The 23,630-nt window shown below is 39.8% G+C and overlaps 1 protein-coding gene across 6 annotated transcripts in view; it reads left to right on the top strand.

Moving 5' to 3' along the window:
• The first annotated feature begins 2,658 nt into the window (after positions 1-2,658).
• UAP1 (UDP-N-acetylglucosamine pyrophosphorylase 1) overlaps positions 2,659-23,630 on the top strand; it is a 30,010-nt gene continuing 9,038 nt past the window's right edge. For 3 of the 6 annotated variants that reach the window (XM_031435882.2, XM_031435884.2, XM_010984418.3), the window contains exons 1-6: positions 3,114-3,251; positions 6,800-7,136; positions 14,793-14,997; positions 17,047-17,222; positions 18,585-18,757; positions 22,965-23,158. In XM_031435882.2, coding sequence (XP_031291742.1) covers positions 6,857-7,136; positions 14,793-14,997; positions 17,047-17,222; positions 18,585-18,757; positions 22,965-23,158 — 1,028 coding nt within the window. In that variant the 5' untranslated portion in view covers positions 3,114-3,251; positions 6,800-6,856. Of the gene's footprint in view, positions 2,818-3,070; positions 3,252-3,598; positions 3,789-6,799; positions 7,137-14,792; positions 14,998-17,046; positions 17,223-18,584; positions 18,758-22,964; positions 23,159-23,630 lie in introns of those variants that run through there. The other 3 variants (XM_031435883.2, XM_064477942.1, XM_064477943.1) reach the window with 3 other exon arrangements.

The raw sequence follows: 23,630 nt of genomic DNA on the forward strand, positions 1-23,630 counted from the left end.
TCCCCTACCTGCCTTGTCCTGACTGTTCGGTTCCTATCAGTATAAATCTAGTTTTATATTTTTCTAAGTGGCTACCTATTTACTAAAAAGTTGATTTTTTGCTCCAGTGGTTTGAGATGCCACCTTTATGATAAAGTACTTGGGCCTGTTTTGGACTGTCTATATTCCATTTGTCTGCCTATTCATGTGCCAGTACCATTTGTCTTAATTATTAGAGGCTTCATAGAATATTTTACAATCTGGTAGGAAGACTTCTTATTGTAGTTTTTATCTTTTCAGTGTTTTCCTAGCTATTCTTTCATGTTTCTTTTTCCATGAGCACTTTAGTATCAACTTGTCTAATTTATAAATTTATAATTTAACAAGGAGTGTAATTTATACATTAATAAGAGGCATTTTTCCATTTGATCAAGTATTTATTGTGGCTTTCTTGTAGGAGTGTTTTACAGCTTTCTTTATATAGGTTTTGCACATTTTGTATTAGAGTTATTCCTAATTATTTAATTTTCTTTGTTGCTATGGTAAATGAAATTTTCCCTATCATGTCTTCTAGTTATTGCTTATGTATACGAAAACGATTGACTTCTGTCTGTTCATTTTATAACCTGCTACCTTGCGAAATCTTTTATGATTTAGTCTTATCATTGATTCTCATAGTTTGAGTTAAGTCATATTGATTCTCTAGAGTTTTCCAGGTACTCTCATGTTATTTGAAATTCAAGGTAGTTCTACTGATTCTTTTCGAATTCTTAAGCCTCTTACAATTTCTCTTGTCTAATTGCATTAGCAGGTATCTTCAGTGTAATGTTAAATAATCATGGATAATGAGCATTCTTGCTTTCTCTGCCATTAGCTTTTACAAGACTATATAAGAATATTTTAAAAGACAGAAATAACTCTTTAGTGTAAGAAGTTTCTGTATATTTTCCTAGTAAGATGAGATTATGGCCCTTCTTTTGTCTAGTAACTAGAAAAAAAATTAGCACAAATGGTAAAAGTAAAAATTTGATTTTATAATACTTCATTGAAAACACTTGTGTTGAGCCCAGTTCTTTTTTCTTTAATGAACTCTTTAATAATTATTTTTTCCTTATTCATTCATTCATTCATTCATATAAGATTTACAGAATGCCTATAATACTCCAGACATTATTCTAGATTCTTTCTCATTTAAATTTCACTACACCCATGTGAGGTAGGTATTATCTTCATTTTATAAAAGAGGAAATTGGCGTTTAGAGAGGTTAAATGACACACAGCTTGTAAGGGCTGAACTGTGATTTTCAATCTGTTCTAGTTCGAATTTTTCTAAATTTTCATATATTTCTATCTTAGGGAGTAGAAATGTAGAAGAATAACAATCAGTATCAGTATATTTTTAGAAAGCAACTGTCTTAAACTCTCTTCCCTTCTTTAAAGGTCACAAAGCTATATTCAGTTACATTATCGTGGGCAGGCTTCTAGGTCCCTTTAAGTGGGACCTTGCCAACATTAATGGGAGTGATTTTGTTCTCAGTTATTAGGAGAACTTCGAGAGAGGATCTTTATAGTATCAGGAGTCCAAACAACAAAAGGTTTTCCAGATTATGATCAGTGTATCAAAGTATCCAGGACCCAGAACAGTGCCTGACATAGTATATGCAGTCACAGAAGAACAATTAAAATTTACTTAGTATTTACTCTGTTCTACATTCTGTCCTTGTATTGACTGGTCTAACCCTCACAAGAACCCTAAGGGGCATTTTTATTATTGTCTGTATGTTACATATGAGAACACTGATGCATAAGAGTTAAATTAACTTGCTAAAGATCCCAAACAATAAAGCAACTGGAACTCTGTCTTCAGATCCCATGCTGTTAACCACTACACTATAAATCTTTCAAATGGATGACATTCTGGGATCATGAAAGGTATTCAACCTCCTGAATGTATACTTACCAGCATTATTTACACAGTGTACATTTTCCTGTTACTTAATCCTGTGAATGATTTAAAAATTGATAAAGAAAATTAAAAGGCCCTTCCTTGTACTCAAGAAGATATAAGAAAGACACCTAAATGCCTGAGGCACCTAAACTCCTTGTCAGGTGTTTTGTTAAATCTAAATGTTTTGGGTATTTCAACATGTTGGACTTCTTGCAAAAACTGTGCCAAGTGCCACGCAACGTTAACTGTAAAAACAGCTTTTAGGGCACAGTGTCGAGCATATAATCGGCACGTACACATCCACACAAGGTAACATGGTAATACATAATTGCCCAATTATAAACAGTGGCGCTGCAACAGCCTTGGAGGTCAACCAGTCCAACCACCATTTTCGTGCAGAATACCGAGGCCCAGAGAGGTTAAGTCCACAGCCACGCAAAGCTGACACCCAGCCTCGGTCTCACTGGCGCGCTTTTCATTTCCTCAGGTTACCTGATCCCTTTGCTTGCATTTCCTCTGTTTTCTTTTTGGTGTGTCTGTGCCTATTTGTGCAAAAGTAAGTGGACCTGGCTTCGCGTGCTTGGGAACTGAAACACCGTAAAACAGAAAGAGGGTCTGGGCCCCGCCCATCTGGACAACTCGAAACGAAATAACTGGCCCAAGGTCAGAGGTTGAACCGGGTCCGCCCCCCGGGCCGCCGCGCTTTCGCAACCGTCCGTGTGGGCGGTCGGAAATCCCCACCCGGATGACACAGCTCCTCGCTCAACTCTACGGTCGGTTTCTGTAAAACTGGGGTCACCCGAGACGCTGGGCCATGGCGATAACTAAGCCGCGGGACGGCACCTCGCGGTACAACACAGTGACGTCAGCACTCTTCGGACCCGGCCCAGGTACCTTCGCGGAGATCGGGCCTCGCCCCTCCCAGCGGACGCAAAGGACACACCTCCCGGCCCACGGGGGCCCTGGGGGGGCGGAGCCGCCCAGAGCCGTCCCCATTGGACCGGAGAATGACGGGCGCGTAGGTCCCGCCCCGCCCCGCCCCGCCCCGCGCCCCTCTCAGCGCGCGCCTCGTCGCTCGCGCTCGGGGCGCTGACGTGTCGGGGCGGGCGGTTTGGGCTCCTCCCCGCGCGAGCAGCCACTCGTCGCGGCGACAGAGGGGCGGGGTGGCCGGGGCTGGCGCTCCCCCCGGCCCCAGCTCCCGGCCCGCCCCGCCGCCCTGGCCCCCCGGATGAGGGTGTATATATTCGGAGCGGGCGTGGGACGCCTATGAGTGGCCGCGCCGAAGGAGCCGGAGCTGAGAGGAGCTGTGGTCGCGCCGGGGGAGGTGAGGGGCTCCCAGCCCAGTCGCTGTCTCCTTCCCCGTCACCCTGGAGGAGACGGCGGGACCCGGGACCCGGGGCGGGTGGGGTCCTGGTGCCGCCACGCACACGCTTCCCCGGCCACGCGCGCAGACGTGGACACGCGGCGCACGTACGTGCATGGAGCCGGCAGCCTGGCACGGGGCGAGGAGCCCGGCTGCACACCCACACCGCACTCCGTGCGCCCCGCGGCGCCTCTTCTCGGCGACCCCGCTGGGAGTGCTGGGATGAGGGCGCCCCAGATGGGCTGGCGGCTTTGGGGAGGAGAAGGTTAGGGGTAGTGTCTGGAATAAGATTTGTCAAGCAGTTGGCAGCGGGGCCTCACCTGGTCTTGGGATGGGGGCCTTGAGGTTCTCTGTCTAGGGCCTTGCGAACAGTTATGCCAAGCTCCGGGGTCCTACAGTGGGGACAAGTGGTCGTTGGAACTGTCCAGTGGGAGCGAGTTGGGGTACCTTGAGTATAGGAGGAAAAGAATCTGAAAGCGTTGACGTGAAGGATTGAAGGTATCTGTGGGGACCTGAGGGTGAGACAAAACCTACTAGCCACTTTGTTTTCTTTTGTCTTGTTTTAATACTGGTAATGGGAGAGGATTGAAATTTTTGGGTTTCCCCTGGCGTGGCCAAGCAGAAGGATGGAATTGGAGGGTTGAGAGCACACATGTGCTGAACATATGGTTTCCTGAAGATTTTATTAAGTTTGGCCTGACGCTATGCTATATTTATTTGTATTTGGCTTACGAAATCTGAAATTAAGTAATAATGATTATGGTAATATGGATGTGTCATTAAGTAGTGCCCTTAGTTTAAGGATTTTCAGGTGAAATTCTGTAGGTGTGGACCAAAGACTTTGTAGGGAACTGAAGGCAGTTTCAATTCCTTCACTATCAAGGAGTTGGCTCACTTAGCTGAGGCTAAAAAAGACTTCATAGGCTATGCTCGTGAAGCATTTATAGGATTCAATGGTTATGGCTCATCCTCAAGACTATTTTTCAAAAGCTCTAAGAGGTTTGCTTATCAATTTGTGGGGCATCTTATAGCAGCAGAGATAGGAGCAGGAAGGAAGCCAGAAAAGGAGGGGGAAATACTGGATTTCTTTTATACTGGAATTTAAATTCTAATAAAGATATATTTAACTATTGGACTGTTCACTGTTGGCGGACTATTACCAAATATGTCATTATTTTTGACAGATGCATTAGGCTATGGGCGTATACCAAGTTTTGCCATAATTTCTAGAGACCTTCAACTTTTTCACACATTGATTGTCAAAATAAAAATTACTAGTCTAATTGTCTTATTCGCTACTGCTTACCATTCTGCATACATACACACATCTTACCAGAAGTAATGGGGAAAATAGTCCTATTTTTGTGGCACAGAGGTAGTTATATCTGGTTCAACCCGTAAAGTTCCTCTTCTCCATGTCCTGTACATTTTCTTCCTTTCTCCATTCTGTTGGCTTATGAACTTATTTTTGCAAAATGAATCTGTTACCAGCGCATCAGTTGTGTCTGTATTTCTGAATAAAAGAAGTACAAATTGCGTGTTTCTCTGTCTTTCTCTTGCCACCCCTGTCTTTTACACACATGCACACACATGCGCACGGAGATAACAGAGTCTTCTTTCTTCTGGAAAGCAGTATAGCATGGAGGTTAAGAGCATAAATTTGGGAGCCAGGCTATCGGGGTTTGAATCCTAGCTCTATCACTTTACTAGTTTTGGACCTTGGACAAGTTATCTCTGTGGCTCAATTTCTTCCTCTCTAAAGTAATTCCAATAACAGTGCCTTAAGAGTTGTTTTCAGGATTAAATGAACAGCTATCTATAAAGCAATTAGAATAGCGCAGCCTGAGTGGTCGTTGACATCTCAGGGAAACCCAGATGCAGGTTCTCTTAACCTGAGTTTGTTAATAGTGTTTGATGTTTTAATAGTCCTGATGAGGTAGGTATTATTATCATTTTTGGGGTGGGGGGAGGATAGAAAAGAACAGCTTTATTGCTTTGCTAGGCAAAGGGAGTCTCAGCTGGCTAGTGCCTTAAAGACTGTGAGCCCCGAGGTAGGTGGTAGTATTAATCCCATTTTATAGGTGAGGAAACTGAAGCACAGGGAAATTAAGTAGTTCTGCTGAACCCTGGAATTTAGCTCTGAACTACCCAGTACATTACGTTCCACTGGTCTTACGGTAGGAGAAGATAGTTGGCTGTTTCTTTGCTACCTGCTTTTCCTGTTCCCTTTATGTCTAAGCTATGTTACAACGCAGGCAGGGATGATTCTTTACAGTGTCCCTCAAATTTATCCATTTCACTCTTGTTTCCACTGCAACAAATCGGGTTCAGACCTTTGGTTTTTCACAGCTGTAGTTGTCTTTTACCTTGCTTTCCCGCTGCTAGTTGTCCCCTCCTTACAACCTGTTTTGTGCCATCACTCCTTTCGCTCATCTCTCTAAAGCGAGGCGGCACTGCCCCATTGAATAGTCTCTGTTGGCTTCCTGTTACTTCTGTTAGGTCTAAATTCCTTTGCTTAGTTTTCAAGGCTTTTCATGGTTTAGCCCTGCCCTACATCGTTTCCCAACCTTCTACATAAAACTTTCTTACGACTCTCCATCCCATACATGTTTACCTCTCGTGGCCACCAGTGTCTTCTTATGTCCTAATCTTATCTACGTAATCTGCTCAACCCTTGAGCCACAGCTAGATCATACTTCCTTTGTGAACTCTTCCTAGACAACACCTTTCTTCTCTTGCATTTATCTGTATTAGGGGAATAGATTAAATGTTTCCTCATTCTCTTATGTTTTTTTTTTTTTTATTACTGTGCAGCTTAACATTTTGCTGTATTATCATGGAATGCTGTTAAAAAAGCATTGTCTTATCCACTGATTACTATGTGTGCATTGCTTGGGTTTAATTCTTAGTAAAGACAGTGGGCATATTTTATTGCTTCTTTGCAGAAGTTGCTGTTGAAACAAAGTGTATTTTTTAATGATTACAGGTGAGCCTGTATTGTGGATTTTGTTGTACTCTGAATTCTTTCTGTCTTTAGAGGTAAAGGAGAAAGGTTAGAATATTAAGCAGCCGAGTGTTCTTTCAGTAGTAGCTTAGTGGTCAGAGGAGGGGTACAGGAGCAACTAAGTTTGGTAGTTAGGGTGTGAGCCCTGGAATCAGACCACCTGCATTCACATCCCAGCTCCGCCAGCTGGCCAGGTTGCTTCCCTAACTGTGCCTCAGTCTCCTCTACTGTAAAGCGATGATGGTCGTATTTATGTAGTAGAATTGTTGAAAATTAAATGAGACCACGTAGGTTAAGTACTTGGTGCGGTGCCTGGTATATAATGCTAATTAGCATCATCTTACAAGTTTGATCTCTTACAAGTATCATGATGGGAAGTCAGAGAATATCCTTAACATCAAGTTTTTTTTTTTTTAATGTACTTATTTTTAACAGGAAAGAAATCTCAGGTTCTCAGGTTTTGAGGTTGAAATTAGACCTGCTGTTGATTCCTTTTCTCTTTTAGGTTTACAGGTACGGAAGTTACACCCCTGTTTTCACAAACCTTGGCTACTGGAGCATTATGAATGTTAATGACCTCAAACTCAGGTTGTCCAAAGCTGGGCAAGAGCACCTGCTACGCTTCTGGAATGAGCTGGAAGATGCCCAACAGGTAGAACTTTATGCGGAGCTCCAGGCCATGAACTTTGAGGAGCTGAACTTCTTTTTCCAAAAGGCCATTGAAGGATTTAACCAGTCTTCTCAGCAAGAAAAGGTGGATGCACGGATGGAACCTGTCCCTCGAGAGGTGTTGGGCAGCGCTACCCGGGATCAGGATCAGCTGCAGGCCTGGGAAAGTGAAGGTACTGAGCATGGGAAGATTTGTCCTCCAGTTAATTAGGAGAGATACTAAAACCGTTCAAGTAACTGCATCGTGTCATTAATATTTTGACTCCCATGCAACCGTAAACCAGGTGACTGATCTGAGAGTGACAGATTGTGGGCCCAAGACGCTGGGGTGGCTCCCATAACCAGTCCCTCTTTTCACTTCTGGTGCCTGATTCACGGCTCTTCTCATTCAAGTCATAGTTTGCCCCTTGTCTCTTTCCTTGCTCAATTTCCATGTTTTATTAGCGTTCCCTTCCTGAAGCAAAAGCGAAATGTTTCAGTTTATGCTGGCTTCTCTAAAAGCCTGTATTTCCAGTCTTTTTCTTCTATTTCTCTCCACTCCTGCCCCACACCTTTCAGCTGGACCACATAACTCGCCTTTCTCTGAACATAGTAAATACATTACGCCTTTCCTGCCTTTGCTCATGCTCTTCCTCAGCGGACTCTGGCCTTTGCCCCTTCTCTGTGTAGCCGGGTCACTTTGTGAGGCCGTGCGCTGGGTCGTGCAGTGCTGTGGCTCTGCCGCTTGGGGAACTTAGCCTCATTCTCTGAGGTTCACCACACACACTGTTTAGTCCATCTCCTTTTTTTCATTGTCCCAAGTTGGAGTCTTTGTCCACACTTTTGTTTCATTTTTCTTATGAAAAGAGTTGTCTATGTCTGTCTTCATCATTACATCGTGAGCTCTTACAGAGCAGCCCGTGTCCTCGGAGCCTGGGTGTCGCACAGCATTTAGAACAGGGTTCTGCAGTTGGTCGGTAAATGTTTATTGAATTGCCTCAAAGCTTTTTCCTCTACAGCATATCATAAAATCTGCCCCCATAACTAGTGCTAATGAGTGTTTTTGAGAATGGCCAAATAGCTAAAATGCAGCTTTTCTGGTGGGGTTAAGAGCTGTGGTTTTTATGATCTACTACTCTGTAAGTAAAAGTGACTAAATATTGCGGCACACGCTCCTTGTCTAATCTGGACCTCATTGCCTCAGCTGTAGAATGAACAGACTGGACTGATACTTTTCTTTCTTTTTTAAAAAAATTACTTTATTGCAAAATAATATCAAAGTAACAGAAATACTGTAGAGGGATTGCTCATAACCTCATCAAATCTGTGTTTTTATTTGCCCACATTGCCACCTAGTACTTGATTGTATACATGTTTACTTTTACAGATTTGCATAGGGTTACAGTTGTAATTTGTGGTCTATTTGCACCACACTATGGCTATTTTTATTCTGTCTTTCGCTCTTTGGCACTCCCTGCACCCCACAAAAAAAGAAACATTACTGCCATTACCAGCCCTCTTCTCTGCCATGGTCCCCATATCTTTCTCTGGGCTTACAGATTTACTGACCTCCAAACTGTGTTCCAGAGACCTCTAGGGTTTCGGCTGCTGGTGAAACTGTCTGACGTAGGGCCAGGGGAACGGACACTAAACAGGCAGGTCTTAAGTGACCCTTCATCTTCCCACTCTGGGAGCAGTTCTTCTCTGACCTGTTTTATGTATCTGACACACAAATAAATAAACCTCTGACATGTGGTTTCATTTAAAAGGGGCTGGAGATTAAAAACACTGAAAATAATTAGATAATCTTCAAGGAAGGCCCTTTTCGATTTAAAATGCTTGGTAGTAGCTAACCTAGCTTCTCACTTAGAGTAGGGCTCTGCCCCTAAGATGGGAGAGAGTGACTTCCAGAAGGATCCTTCTGAGTGGAGAACTAGAGCGATACTATGACCCCCACTAACTTTGGATTCATGAATCCTTCCCTCCTTCCCTGGGTTTCCAAAAAAAAGCTATGACTCCAGACCCAAAGCCACCACACAGGCCTCTTCTTACCCTCTGGTCTCCCAGCTGCCTCTGTTTCTCCTTGTGATTTTATGAGAATAAAGTCTTCAAACTAACTATTATGGAAAGCCAAAGCTTTGACTTTATATAATGGGGACCATGAGCAACAGTCAAGGCTTCCTATAATTCAGGTCTTCCTTATGCCCTTTTTGTTGGAATCTGTGGAACTAGTCCACATTTATGACTTCATTTAAACTAAAATCCAGAACTATTACAAGCAAGTCTAGTATAAGAAGGTGCAAAGCAAACTTCCTTTTGGCTCGTCATCCAGGGAACAACATTTATTTGTGGCTTAAACAGTAAGGGTGGAGGAGGAGACTTTGTAACTGACGTTGTATACTTTTCACTTAGCTGGAAACTGCCACGTGTGGGCAAATACATAACAAAATGTAGTTTCTGAAGTAAGTCATCAAAGGAAAGAAATTGCATTGCAAAGATCGTGATGCTGTATTTCAGAGAGTAGATCCTGATAATTGAATCAAAGGCAGCCCCCCACCCACCCCGACACCACCCCAGGACAGGGGAAATAGAAGCATTGTACCATAGTTTCAAAGTGTCTGGTGGATACTGACGTTAGATAGTTTAACACCTAGGGTGGAAAATGATTGACGAAGGCTAAATACGTAAGTGATGACTGCTCTTTGTGGAGAGGGAGCTTGTTTTAATTTAATTATAAATGTTCTGGCCAGTTGTAGAAAATGTGATGTGGAAGAAGAACTGAAGAACTGAAGAAAAATGATCTGTCTTACAAAACTGAGGTCGTGAAAGGGAAGTAATTCAGAAGCTTTGATGAGAATACAGTTTTGGTAAAGATACTCACACTGGGAAAATACATTAGCTTAATAAAAAAAAGTCCCATTCTTTATAAATGCATGCTTAAATTGAACACAACAATCTTCTATTTTGTAATAACAAATTAGTATTCAGTATTAGCCTTTTTTTTTTTTTTTTGCCTGTGGTCTCATTTTAAAAAATAATCTTAATGGTGCTGCTCTACTATATCGCATTGTGGTAGAAAAGTAAATGGGTTATAACTTTATCTCCTCTACATTTTCTGAAATCTAGTGCAGTGATATTTCTAAATAGATATGTTTTATTTTAATAGTAACAGATGCTTGTTTTAGAGAAATTGGAAAATACTAAAAATTATTAAAGAAAAAATATAAATCTCTGCTATCTCACAAACCAGAGATAAATAATCACTAGTAACATTTTATAGTATTTTTTTACATACGCACATTAGAATTATCATTTATGTGTAATTTTTAGCCTGCTTGAGGATATGTTATTATGAAAAATTTCAAGCATGTTTGGAAACAGATATTTGGAGACAAAAATAGTATAATGAACTCCCACATACGCATCACTTTAATGAAATAATTGCCAAATTTTGCTAATTTTGCTTCACCTATCCTTCTTTTTCTTTTATTTTTCTCTCCTCTAGTATTTTAAGGCGAATCTCAAACATCATGTTACTTTTACCCTCCTAAAGTTCAGTATGCGTGTCTAAGTGTAAGGACATTCTCTTACTAACCACAATACCATTGTCACACCTAATGCAGTTCCCAATAATCCTCTATATCTAACACCTGTTTAAATAGAAATTTCCCTTATTAGTCTGCTTTTTGTGCTTAATGTTTTGGGGAAATAATTAATCTATCAAATAAATAATAGTTTCACCTATAAAATGTGATTAAAAATTAAACGCTTGAAATACCCCCCTCTAACTTTCTTGAGTAGTCTTCCTCTATTTCCACCAATTGAATAGCCTGTTTTACCCCACTCCTTGCCGTGGAGTGCTGACGATTCAGATGGAAAGTTCTGGCAGTGCTCTGCTTCCAAAGCACCTATGCCATCCTGCTTGTTTCAGGCACGTGTCCAGGTCAGAGTATGTATGAGAGGAACTAGTCCAAGCAGGAAGCTATCCAGGAAGCAGCTGACCCATGAGAGGCTCTCCAAGGAGAGAGATGTACCAGCCCTGGAAACAGCTTGATCTGTTTTTTTTTTTAAACCTCTGATGTTGTGTGTGTCAGGTCTTGACCTTTGTAGGAAAGTTATTAACTCTTGTGTCCTATAGTGAAAAGACAGAAAGGATGGTATAGTGATGTACTTTTCACGATTTTTTTTTTTTCATGTTTCTGCAGAAGTTTTGGGATAGACGTTAGTGAATTCCTAATTGTTTCGTGGATTAAGTACTTTCTAATCACTTAATGTTTTCCAGATAGGTGTAGTGCTGCCTGAGTAAAATTTATGTTATGGCAAATACAGTTTGGCATCATGTATTGTTACTGTGTAACTAAAAGGCTTACTGACTTTTATTGGCTCACTTAATTTCTAGCAGTATTTTCTCTGTCCTTGCAAGATAGATACTAATTTATGTGTTAGATACTTTCAATAAACATTGCAGTTTTATTGAAGTAACACAGATGAAGTGGATGAACACTTTAGCCAGTGTACACACGGTCTGATATTGGTAACGACAGCTGTAGCTGCGTTTGGTTCTTGAATTGCAGCTGGCTTTAATACTCTAGGGACTGCTTTCTTTCCTCTTGTTTTCCCCTCTCTGCTCGTAAGTGAGATGCATAAGCAGGAAGAAGTTAATGCAGAAACCCTTTAATCACAAATATTTACAGATGGTGTTATAATTCACTGAAATAGTTGTGGCTAGGTGGAGATGAGCTGTAAATGCATATCTGGCTGGAAACGTACACCTGGCAGGCATGGTGATCGGATGGGTTATCAGGTCCATAGATGGAAAGAAGAATTGGAGAAAGTGTGGCAGACAGCACCTTAGGAAACAAACACGTGCCATTTATTTGAATAAAGAATTAAGGCCCGACGAGCTGCTGGTTGGCAAAGCTTTAAAATGGAAAAATTTGGAAATCTGGAATGAAGTGGTAGTTTAGGAAACTGATCCATGAAAGAGAAGAGATTATACAGTGACATTTAGATAATTAGTCAGGATCCATGGAAAGTGCTTCTTGGTGTTGGGTGGCCTTCAGGTGAGCAGGAGCTGAGACATGGAGTTGACTCTTACCTTTACAGGTAAGGGCACTAAATAACTTACCTTTGGACTGAAGGTAAAAGAAGGAAGTCAGGCAGGATGACTACAGCCACATTAACAGTAAAACAACTTAAGACACATGTGGTCTATGAAGAAAATAAATAGTGTGGAAAGAACAAAGACCTCTGTGTCCAGAATATTTATCTGGGCCTCTTTGGGAATGTGTTTAGAAATATTTTTGATTCTGACACCTTTGGTGGTATGTGAGAGTCCGGACGGGCTGAAGTTATTTATCTGCCGTTCTAGAATGGTACAAACCAACCTGAGCAAACATGAGTGTACTGATAAACTTTATCTCATGTAATGTGATTATAAGGTACTGTCTCAGATCTGCTGGGGTAAAATATAGCATACTGTAGATGTGCTATATTCCTTTTCTAAATTTTGAAGAGTTCTGCATTCTGAAACATCTGACTCATGGGTTTAGCTAAGGGGTTGTGGACTGGTATTTTAAAATTATGCTCATTCGGTCAGTGACAGCAGAATTAAATTTATTTCCTAGAAACCATGGCTTCTTTGATAACTCAGGGAATAACCAAATGTAAAACAGTTTTCAGAACTGCTTTATATGTGGCTCCCTGCTCCCTTCAGATTGCTTCATCTCAGCCAGGCTTTGTTACATGGTGGTTATGGGGCTTGTTTCAGGGCCCCACACAGCTGGAATGCTGTGAGAAACTCGGTGTTCGGCAACTTTTGGAGAATGTGGGCTCTTCCCAGCTCAGCAGCTTTTCCATGTAGGGTGATGGTAAGATAGATGAGAAGAGGCAGCATAGCATTCTCGTGAATTCCAGGGGAAAGAGAAGAAAAGGGTGAGAAGAAAATAGGAAGGAAAGTTTGCACCCCTAAAAATTATGCTGCTGTACTCTGTCTATTAACTGTTTAGGTGTGATAAGAGGCTGCTGGAGGCAGTGTGGTGCTGGCGAAGACTCCAGACTCGGATTCTAACCCTGATTCACACTTACTAGCTGTGTGACCTTGGGCAAGGCCCTGAACTCTTCTGAGCCTGTTACCATCTAAAATGGGGGAATTTTATACCTACCTACCTCTCAGGTTACAGTTACTATTTTGGGGTCTAACATCCCAAATCTGGTAAAGCACAGTGAAGTAAGAAGAGAAAATTCTCAGGTAGCTAAGGTTAGCTTCATATCAAAGGTAAAAATTGTGGAAATATCTAATACACTTTTAAATTTTTTTGATTGAAATAGTTGCTAGAGAGTTGCTGCATAACATCCTTGGCTATGCGTACTTACTAATGAAGATGGATTGTAGAGTCAGAGCTGTCCCAGTCCTGACTCTATAATGGATCGGTTTAGCATGTTTAAGTTTATGATGTGCTAGTATATTAGCTTTAGGAAAGCCTAGTATATCAAGAACACATAAAGCACAAAGTTGGTAAATTGCACAAACCCGCATTACCTAAAAGATATAAAAAATAATAATGATTGTTACTGGCCACCACTGCCCCCCTGACTTGGCCTATAATTGTGGGTAATGGCCTGCTTAGTTCACAGAATTTCTGAGAATTTTAATGGATGTGTGAAATTCAGAAAATAGAACAAAACCCATCAACCATTGCTTTGTTTCATCTGACCTTTTACAGCTTTTCTAGCTTCCCAGAAACCCAGTTTCTATGTTGCCTCTTCTCACAGGCTGCTCTGTCTTCTGGTACTGAAACTGTCCACCTTAGAGTGATGACGTATCTCTTGTTAGAAATGATATATAGCAAGATTTTTTTTTAATCCAGATTGAGAGTCTCTGTCTTTTAATAACACTTACAGTTTTCATTTGTTTGCATTTGGGTCTTAAATCCATCTAGAATTTATTTTGATCCAAAGAATGTTTTTATTCAAGCATTATGTTTGGTTATTACTTATTGCTGAATATTCAGCTGGTGAAAACTGACAGGCTTCCCAAGAGCAGGAATAAGTCAGCAACAAAAAAACTCTGAGTTTCACATCCTTCTGAGCTGCAGTTGATTGCCCACTTTAAAAAAATTATTAATTTATTAAACATTTATTAATAATTACATACAATAAAATGCACTAGTTTATGAGTTTTGAACAAATTTATAAACCCATGTAACTACCACTGCAGTCAAGACGTAACATTTCCATCATCCCACAAAATCTCCTAATGCCCTTTTGCAGGCAAATCCTCTAAGTTCATTCAGTTGAGTTGGATTTCAAACCAGGGTATCCTGACTTCAGAGCCTGGCTTCTTGACCGTTGTACTACACTGAGTTCCCAGCTCAGAGTTTCTTTTCTTTACATTACTGGATGGTAGCTTGTCTAGTCTGTTTGCATGCTCATTGATTAATTATTTATTGTTGATTGATTGATAGGCTGGAGGTAATTTAATACCATCATCATTCCTCCTGAAACCTAGGGATCTTCACTTATCCTGTCTTTTTCTTGACTTGTCACATCTAAAAAGTTGTCAAGTACTTGTAAAACATTTGTAACATCTCTTGGTCTTTGCCTTCCAACCTTATCAGAAAAAAATTCATTAAAATATTTTATGCATTGTTTGGTGTTCAGTTGGGTTATATACATTTAATTTTTTAACAAAAATATTTTTATTAAGGAGATCATCTGTGATTACATGTGGATTCCTTGTTCTTTATGCCTTACGCAGATAGGGTGACTCTCTGCAGCCTCCTTTGTATGTACAATCCTAAAGTGCTGAATTATAAGAGGTTTTGTGATACGGGTATTTTCTTTTTTAGGACTTTTCCAGATTTCTCAGAACAAAGTGGCAGTTCTTCTTCTAGCTGGTGGGCAGGGGACGAGACTCGGTGTTGCATATCCCAAGGGAATGTATGATGTTGGTTTGCCATCCCATAAGACACTTTTCCAGATTCAAGCAGAGCGTATCCTGAAGCTTCAGCAGTTAGCTGAAATATATCATGGCAACAAGTGCATCATTCCATGGTAAGATACATCTCATTACGTAAGAGTATCTGAACATACATTCAAAATGCAAATATACTTTATTCATAAGCAGACGTATTTCCTGTTACTGCTAATTTCCTTCAGAACTGTAATTTGTTGTATATGTTAAAAGTAATATGTATTATAGCTAGACAGATGGTCACTCTAGCCTTAATGAGCAGTACATACCAACCTTTACATGCCTACCTGAGTAGGGTTGTCTCCATCTAGAAACCTCACACTGATTTGTAGCTTGTCTATGTATAGAATTTCTGATTGAAAATCAATTTCTCTCTAAAATTTGAAGGCATTGCTCTACTGTTTCAGCATTACTGTTGAGAGGTCCATTGCCATTCTGATTCCCAGTCTTTTTTTTTTTTTTTTTTGCCACTTTCTCTGGAAGCATTTGGGGTCTCTTCTTACCTTTAGTATCTGAAATTCCATAATGACGTGATATGGATCTGTTTTCAGTCACTAATCTGGGCACTCAGTGGGTTCACTCACTCTAGAAACTCACACCCTTAAGTTCGGGGTTATCAAGTCCTCCTGAAATCCTACCCCCCCCCCCCCCCACACACACATACACAAGCTGAAAGCTCCACTCATTTCTCTGCTGTGGGCCTAACTTGGATTCTCAATCTCTGCTGGTGTTCCGTGTCCTCAGGGCCTACCTTGGCCAGTGTTCCTCTTCTAAACACCGAGCGATTATGGAAAGTTCTCTGTTTTTCAGAAGGTTTTGATTTATCTTTTTCTCAGAGCAGCTTTGGAAGTTAGGCTGTTTTGAGGAGGGGAACCAGCTGTGTGTTTGAGATTACTCTGAGTCCTAATCTTGTTGTTTTAGCCACAGGTGACCAACAGAAGCTCTGCTGGCTTGGCTTCTCTGTCCTCCTGCCTGGACCAAGCTCAGATTCCCTTCCACTGGCCTTTACCCTAGATCAGCAGATACCCTAGGAGAAGGCAGCTGCATATCTCAGCTCTCCTTTGAAAGATTCTCGCTGTCCTTAATTTTAGTTCCAATCTGTGTTGCTTTTGTAGCTCTCAGATGCCTTTAAAAAGGCTTTTTGTAATTTCCTCAGCTTTCATAACTCTTAACAGGAGTATTGGCCAGCTGTGAACTAATGTTTTTTCCATCTTGATTCCCTTGGGGATTTTTGAGGGACATCTGTGTTCTAAGTGGCCAACATTCTACTCCCAGCTTTGGCCTCCCACTATCATGTTGGATTTTCTTGTCTCTCTTCTCACAACTCAGAATGTTCTTTTCTTACAGAGCAGTTTAGCCACTTCTTTTGTCATCTAAATCATGATGCCCAAAGTTTTTGTGCCCAAAGTTCAAAATACCCAGGATAATTTGTTAAACAGAGAGATATCTACTGAGGTGGGAAATTATATAATTTTCTTCATTTATTCATTTAACAGATATTCACTGAGTGTCTCCTTTTAGGTGCTGGGGATTTATCAGTAACCAAAACAGACCAAAGTCCCTACTTACATGTAGTTTACATTCTAGAAAGGGCAAAAGTTATTGCAGTCTCTAATTGTGGTTTTAGATAGATTGTTTTTTGCCTTTGCCACACTGGCATAGGTTAGATTTTTGGGACAACAGAGAGTATAATTACACTTTCATGATTTTAAATAAAGGGGTGAGCAGAGCCCAGATTCCATTTCAAAATTTTAATAAAAAATGTAAGAGATGATTAAAATGTATTGCATTTACCCTTTCCTCCCTATTTATTTAGGAGTTTTAAATTTAGAACACACTTTTCACAGAGTTCTGAAATGTTAACTTGAGCCAGTTATGGGCTCTCTGTTACCGGAGGTATGTTTTAATATAGTTACAGATTTATTTTATACATAAGGATTGATGAAGTTACTAGAAGAAATTCCCGTTGGGTAGCAGCTAATGCTACTTTATCCAGGAGAGGGATGAACTGGAGTAAAACAAGAAACAGTGCTCTCAAAGATTTTCTTTAGCTTAGGAAATAGACGAGACTTGTTTTGCCCTAATTCACACAACACTGTTGCTTAGAAGATCTGCTTTTCTCTCGCCAGGTATATAATGACCAGTGGCAGAACCATGGAATCTACAAAGGAATTCTTCACAAAGCACAAGTACTTTGGTTTAAAAAAAGAGAATGTCATCTTTTTTCAGCAGGGAATGCTGCCTGCAATGAGTTTTGATGGGAAGATTATTTTGGAAGAGAAGAACAAGGTTTCTATGGCTCCAGGTTTGTAACCATGCTTATTTACTGGTGACTAGAATTGGTAGTCACATAACTCATCAAATGTTGATTTTCTCTTTAATACAGTGATTTGGATGTTAGAAAATTAATTCTTTTTTCTATTTGGCATTGATTTTAAAAAATGGAACTGCCCATTGGTGAAATGAATATGGTTTTATGCTTTTGTTGGATATCTGCCCTTTGAGCAGCTTTAGGGTATTTATTCTCTTTACCCAGTATTTTACATACAGTAGTGTTCATAGCTACGTTATTTATTGCAGTGAAAAATTGGAAATCATCTGCTGTTTAATAAATAAGAGGTTAAAGTATAGTTTACCTATAACATTATTTCTTAAACAGTATTAGAATAATTGTTTGGGGCTGTTAAGTGACAAGGAGAAATAATTTCTGTAGGTTAAATAAGAATGAGGAATACAGAGCCACACGCATGCTACAGTTGGGGCCACCACTTTGCACAGTTAGTGTGTGCACGTTGTAGTTTGTTAATGGCAGCCCTAGGACTGAGCAGTGTGCTGCCTGTGTAGCCACATACTGTAACCCTAAGTGTGATCCTAACTATAAAAGCAGATGTTCTGACGGGTTCCTGTCTACGTGAACCTCTGCTTGGAGAAAAGGCTGAAAGAAAATAAACGATGATATTGACAGTGGTGCTCTGCAGATGTAGGCTTTTATTTCATCTCAACTCTTTTTTTTTGCTACTTAATTCTTTTTAGTTAATGAAAGAATTTACTATTTTTAGCTTTATTTTGTGACGTTTTCTAACTTTATCATCATTTAAGCTGTGGCTGAGTTGTTGATGGTAGAAGCACTGAAAATAGATGGGGAAAGATGAGGCTTTTGCTTATATTTAGTTTGTTGCTGTAGACCTTCATATTAATCTGGCTTCTTAACACATTATTTGGTGTAAATGCTCAAGTATTTTTATCTTTAAGGTGGGTGAAATTGGCAGGGTTGGGACTATAAATACAGAGCTAACTTGAATCATACAAATGTTAATAAAACTTGAAATTTATGAAATAATCATTGCCTGGTAAAGAATTTTATATTTCTCAATACATTACAGGCCAAATTTTTAAAAGGGCTGAGTTAAAAAGAAAAGTGTGTTCTTTGGGGTTGCCCAGTCCCACATTAATAATGTTATTCTCTGGATACTTAGGTTAAATTACCTTTAAAATCACTTAGTATAACTTTTGGACACCTGAGTCCTTCCTCATGGATATTCAGTTTCCTTGGCCCTGTGATGTAAAACTGGTTTTTCAGAGATCTAAGTTTAGAAACATTAAATGATCCTTGGGTTACCCTCATAATGAGTTCTGGTATGCTACTAACAGGCTATTTTTTCCCCAGATGGGAATGGTGGTCTTTATCGGGCTCTTGCAGCCCAGAATATTGTGGAGGATATGGAGCAAAGAGGCATTTGGAGCATTCATGTCTATTGTGTTGACAACATATTAGTAAAAGTGGCCGACCCACGGTTCATTGGATTTTGTATTCAGAAAGGAGCAGACTGTGGAGCAAAGGTAATGGTTTTCTCAACTGTAATGAGGCTTAAAGTGGTCTTTCTCTGACAGTATATACATTCCAAGAGTCAAACTAGATTTATTAGGGTTTTTTGGATATTTTAGAAGCATTCATCTTCTAAAGTAGCTAAACTGTCCCATACCCACGTTTTCTCTTAAATTGGCCACATTTGAGTCTAGAAGTGATGGGGTTTGCTTAGTCTGTCACGAGCAAGAGTTCAAAATATGTGAGGATGATTTGTAAGTACCTGGGAAGGTGAATGGGCTTCACTAGACCTGGGATGGATTTATGAATATGAAATTGTTGGATGCATTAATATCAAGTTGTATTTGGTCAGATTAACCCAGTTTCTTCCTATGATAAAGTTACTGGAGTAGTAGGTGAGGGAAGTTTGGTAGAAATAGCAGATTTAGACTTCAGCAAGGGATTATCAAGATTTGATAACCTTGTGAATAAGATGTGAATAAGACTGAGATAAGGACAATTAGGAGATTAAATAATTGCTTAAATGGTCACAGACATACTGATATTGAGACTGAGGGAGGGGGTAATGCCTTATAACGAGGCCATCTTTGGCATAATTCTTTTCAACATTTTGTTTAGTTGCATAGATGATGATATAAGAGACTTGCCTTTATGACATGAAAGACCATAACAACATCTTGGAAGATTTTAAAGTATTAATGTAAATATTACTTTCCTGGAAATCTGTAAAGATATCAGTTCTCACTGAATTAAAGTAGAACTATAATTCTGATCAAAGTCCCAGTGAGACTGTTTTGGGGACATTTGACCAAATGATTGTAAAGTTTAGAATAAACATGTAAAGATGGCTAGGAAAATTTTGAAGAAAGATGTTGGTAAGGAGGGAGAGGGTTGAGGACAATCTGTCAGATATTGAAATGGGTTATAAGTAAAAAGTAACTAGGAGTGTAGTACTGAAACCAGAACAGAAAGACAGATTAATGGAACAGATCAGTGAGAAACAAACCCACATATATATAAGAATGTACTATATACAGATACGGCATTTCAGATCAGTGGGGGGAAATGAATGGGATTACTGGCTAAAAATAAAGATGTCACCTCCAAGGCTCATACCAAAATCAGTTTCTAATGGATTACAAAGTAAAAACCCATAAAGATGTTGGAAGAAAATTTAGAATAATTTTATAATATTGACATGAAGGGAAGACCTTTCTACCAAAGCCGAAACTGTATAGTCTTCTGACAAAAGTGGATTAGACTACATATAAATTTTAAATATATGGATTTAAAAAGAAAGGCTACCATAAAAGACACCATACCGTTGGTTGGAGATTGTTATAAAGATGCTGCTTCTCTCAAAATTAGTCTGTAAATCTAATGCAAAGTCATAGAAGCTGAAGTCAAATTTACTAGTGCAAGTTTTGAGCGATTAAGCTGATAGACTTCATAAGATGCCTCCTGACTCTGAAAATAAAGGGTTGGTTTAGTTCATTGATTTAAGACCTCTGTCTTTTTCAGTGTTCTATGAGTATCTGTGCTGTACTGTGAATAGCTACTAAATTCTAATAGAAACAGTGCATTGGATTGTAATTATGTAGTTATTAAGCTTTAAAAAACAAAACAAAACAAAACAATGTATTTCTGACTTTGTTCCACTTGGTGTCACTCTTCTTTCCAAAACAGAAATTTTACTGCTCTGAGTTTCAGAATCAATTTACATTCTAAATGATTAGAGAGTGTTGAACCTGGGAGGGACCTCAGAGATCATCCTTAAGCCCAGAAATGAGCACCCTGAGGTTTAGTATCCCGAGCACCAGGCTCAAGGTCCTTCCTGACATTGGCAGAGGCAGGATTAGCACTATGTTTCCCAACTCTTAGCTTTAGTGTTATATCACATTACAAAACCAAACTCTTTAGATTAATTATGTTTTTGCTGGCAGCTCAAAAAACTTTAAATTGGTGCACTAACTTTTATGAATGTACATACAGAGATGTAAGTGTAACCATTCTCTGTTCTCCATTACCCGTGGGTCCTCTAGGACAGATACTGTCTCAGTTTTTCTGCTTAGTGCTGTGTCTGGCATATAATGTAGTAGGAACTCAATGAACGAATAAATAAATGAAACTTCAGATGAAACTTAAATATGGCAACTGGCGTATGTTAAAAACTTAGAAATGCTAGAAACCATTTATGTAATCTGTCCCCCCACCCTTTCTCCTTTAATAAAAAAACAAGATAGTGGACTATATTTTTAACAAACATCTAAGTTAGGGAGTAATTCCTAGTGTGTAGTAGAATTCTTCGTAATACTTCTTTAACAGGCTCCTGTATTGGTGAATTAAGTATTTTTTATGGAGCCTTGAGAGAAGACTGAGTCAGTGGACTGGTTTACAGACGTACAAAGAGTAGGAAGGATTATTAATTAAAGATCATTTTGTAAAGCAGTTACAGTAGCTTTGAGGTTAAAGAGTTATTTGGAACTCGGCTTTTTAGGATTTATTTTATAGAAAATCAAGAAACCTCTTAATTTATACTATATATCTTTTCTGTGTCATATAAATGGACTTCCAGCTTTATGCACTTTACAAATGCTTTCTTTTGTAGTCTAGCCTTTTGTAGTATTTGGAGGCTCGTAGTTGTCATAAAAGTAAACCTTTCACTGGCAGATTGACACTTGGGACATGTAAAATGTGAATATGCTTATTATTCTCCATGGCTGGCCAGGAGTAGGGTTATATAGCAGTGACTGCAAAATTAACCTTGTGTGTGTGTGTTTTAATGGGAACGGGGGAAGTCTGCTCAGATTCCCTGTCTAGTAAGGGACCACTGTGAAGTATTGGAAGTGAGAGGTACTGATGGCTTGATAGACTAGAATTGCAAAGAGTCTCATGATTGGTTGAAATCATTTTGCTACGTAACACTTCCCTCCGGTTTAACACTTGCTCGGTAGAAAGTTTCTTTTCATTGAGTACTGTACCCCTTTCAGGGTGGCAAACAGTGAGTCTACACAGCAGGCTTGCATATCCAGCGGCCCTGCCTCACTGAGCTGCACCCAGCGTCTTTATCTCTAATTGCTGTGTAAACGAAGTACTCAATGGTCGCTTTAGTTGTCTGGAAGAGACTGCTCCTGGCTGTACTTATTTTAAGAAATAAGTTGCTGAAGAAAAGTTTTAACTTCCTTGATACAATTTTGTGTATACTTAGGGTAGAATTTTCAAACTGGGGACAGATTTTTTCAGAATACTCTGAAGCATGCTGAATTGTTAATCAAACAGGGCAAAAAAAAGTGTCTTCAAGTATTTTTATTGTTTGATTCTTCTGTTGGATATTCATCTCATCTGAGGCTTGATTATTAGTGCATTACATTCAGTTCTTTCATACTTTTATTGTAAACAGTTAATTTAGGTCAAGAATATGGGACTAGTGTGGTGGTGTATCAAAATCACCTCTGAGGTTTTTTTTTTAAAAATTACATACTCTCTTACATTTTCCCTCTAACTTTGATTGCACACTTTTTTCTCAGCTCCCACACCAGTTTAGAGCCACTGATAGATTATCAAATCACTGGCTTTCAAACTTTTTTTAAAGCATGGAATCTCTTGCTCCAAACAAAATCTAGCATGCAAAACAGATAAATACGGATGGACTTTTCTGATTGAAGTTGGAGTGAGAGCCCTGTGACTTGCCTGCTCTAACCCCCCTGCCTCCCAGGAATTTGCTGTATTCATGAATGAAAATGAAACACCATTTTCAAATGAAATAATGATTTGGGCAATATAAAATGAGAGACAAGATGCCTTCTTTTGTCTTGTGAGTCCCAGAGACATTTCATTGCCTTTATTCTCAAAGTAAGTGAGTGTGGTTAAGGATAAATTAAATGATAAAAATATATTTGGGGGAATGTAGGCTCCTCATTTAATATTCCTTGTCCATTGTAATTTCTTCTGGACCTTATGTGTATGATGAAATCTCTCTGCTGCGGTTTACTTAGGTGCTAAATAGGAGGGAGATAATTTGCCTCTTTCCAGTTGAAAAGTAGTCTGTCAAAATAATACAGAGATGGATAGGTGATTGTCTAAAGTTAAAGATTGCTCTTGACTTAATACCTTTAAGGCAGAGTAAGTAAACTTGTAAATGTGGTCTTGGAAGACGCCAAATCTCCAGCATAGTGCCTGATTAAATTCCTTTCTCTACTCTTGTCTTTCTTTGGTGGGCAGGTGGTAGAGAAAACGAACCCTACAGAACCAGTTGGAGTGGTCTGCCGAGTAGATGGAGTGTATCAAGTGGTGGAATATAGTGAGATTTCTCTGGCAACGGCTCAGAAGCGAAGCTCAGATGGACGACTGCTGTTCAACGCGGGGAACATTGCCAACCATTTCTTCACTGTCCCATTTCTGAGAGATGTTGTCAAGTATGGGCAGGATGGGGGCTTTAAAGATTGTGTTAATCAGAAGCCAAGTCACTTGAGAAGTAGGAGGAAACTTTGGGTCCATGTCCTGCATAATCCGTCTTCTTTCCTGAGGGTCACCTTTATCAGTGGCAGTTTGTGGATGAGTTGTAGTTGTGTTTAGTGAGGTGCATGCATCACCTGGTTGAAGTTTGTCGTGGCCCGTTCTCCCCAGTGCGTTAACGAGTCCAAAGCAATTCTCCCCTCTTTTCTCTTCTCCCCTCTTTCCAACTGTGCTAGGTTCTGGTGAAGCAAAGAATAAGAAAGGAAACACCCTCTCTTTGCCACAACTGGAAACCTTAAAAAAATATAGATGTCTACCCTCCATCTACTGAACAGAATTTCTGGAGGTAGATGCAGACATCTGTGTTTTTAAAAAGCTACCCACACAATTCAGTTTAGCGGGTTCTCAGACTAGCATTTAGGAACTAATGCA

The sequence above is a fragment of the Camelus dromedarius genome, chromosome 23, assembly GCF_036321535.1.
Source record: "Camelus dromedarius isolate mCamDro1 chromosome 23, mCamDro1.pat, whole genome shotgun sequence".
In the NCBI taxonomy this organism is placed as follows: domain Eukaryota; kingdom Metazoa; phylum Chordata; class Mammalia; order Artiodactyla; family Camelidae; genus Camelus; species Camelus dromedarius.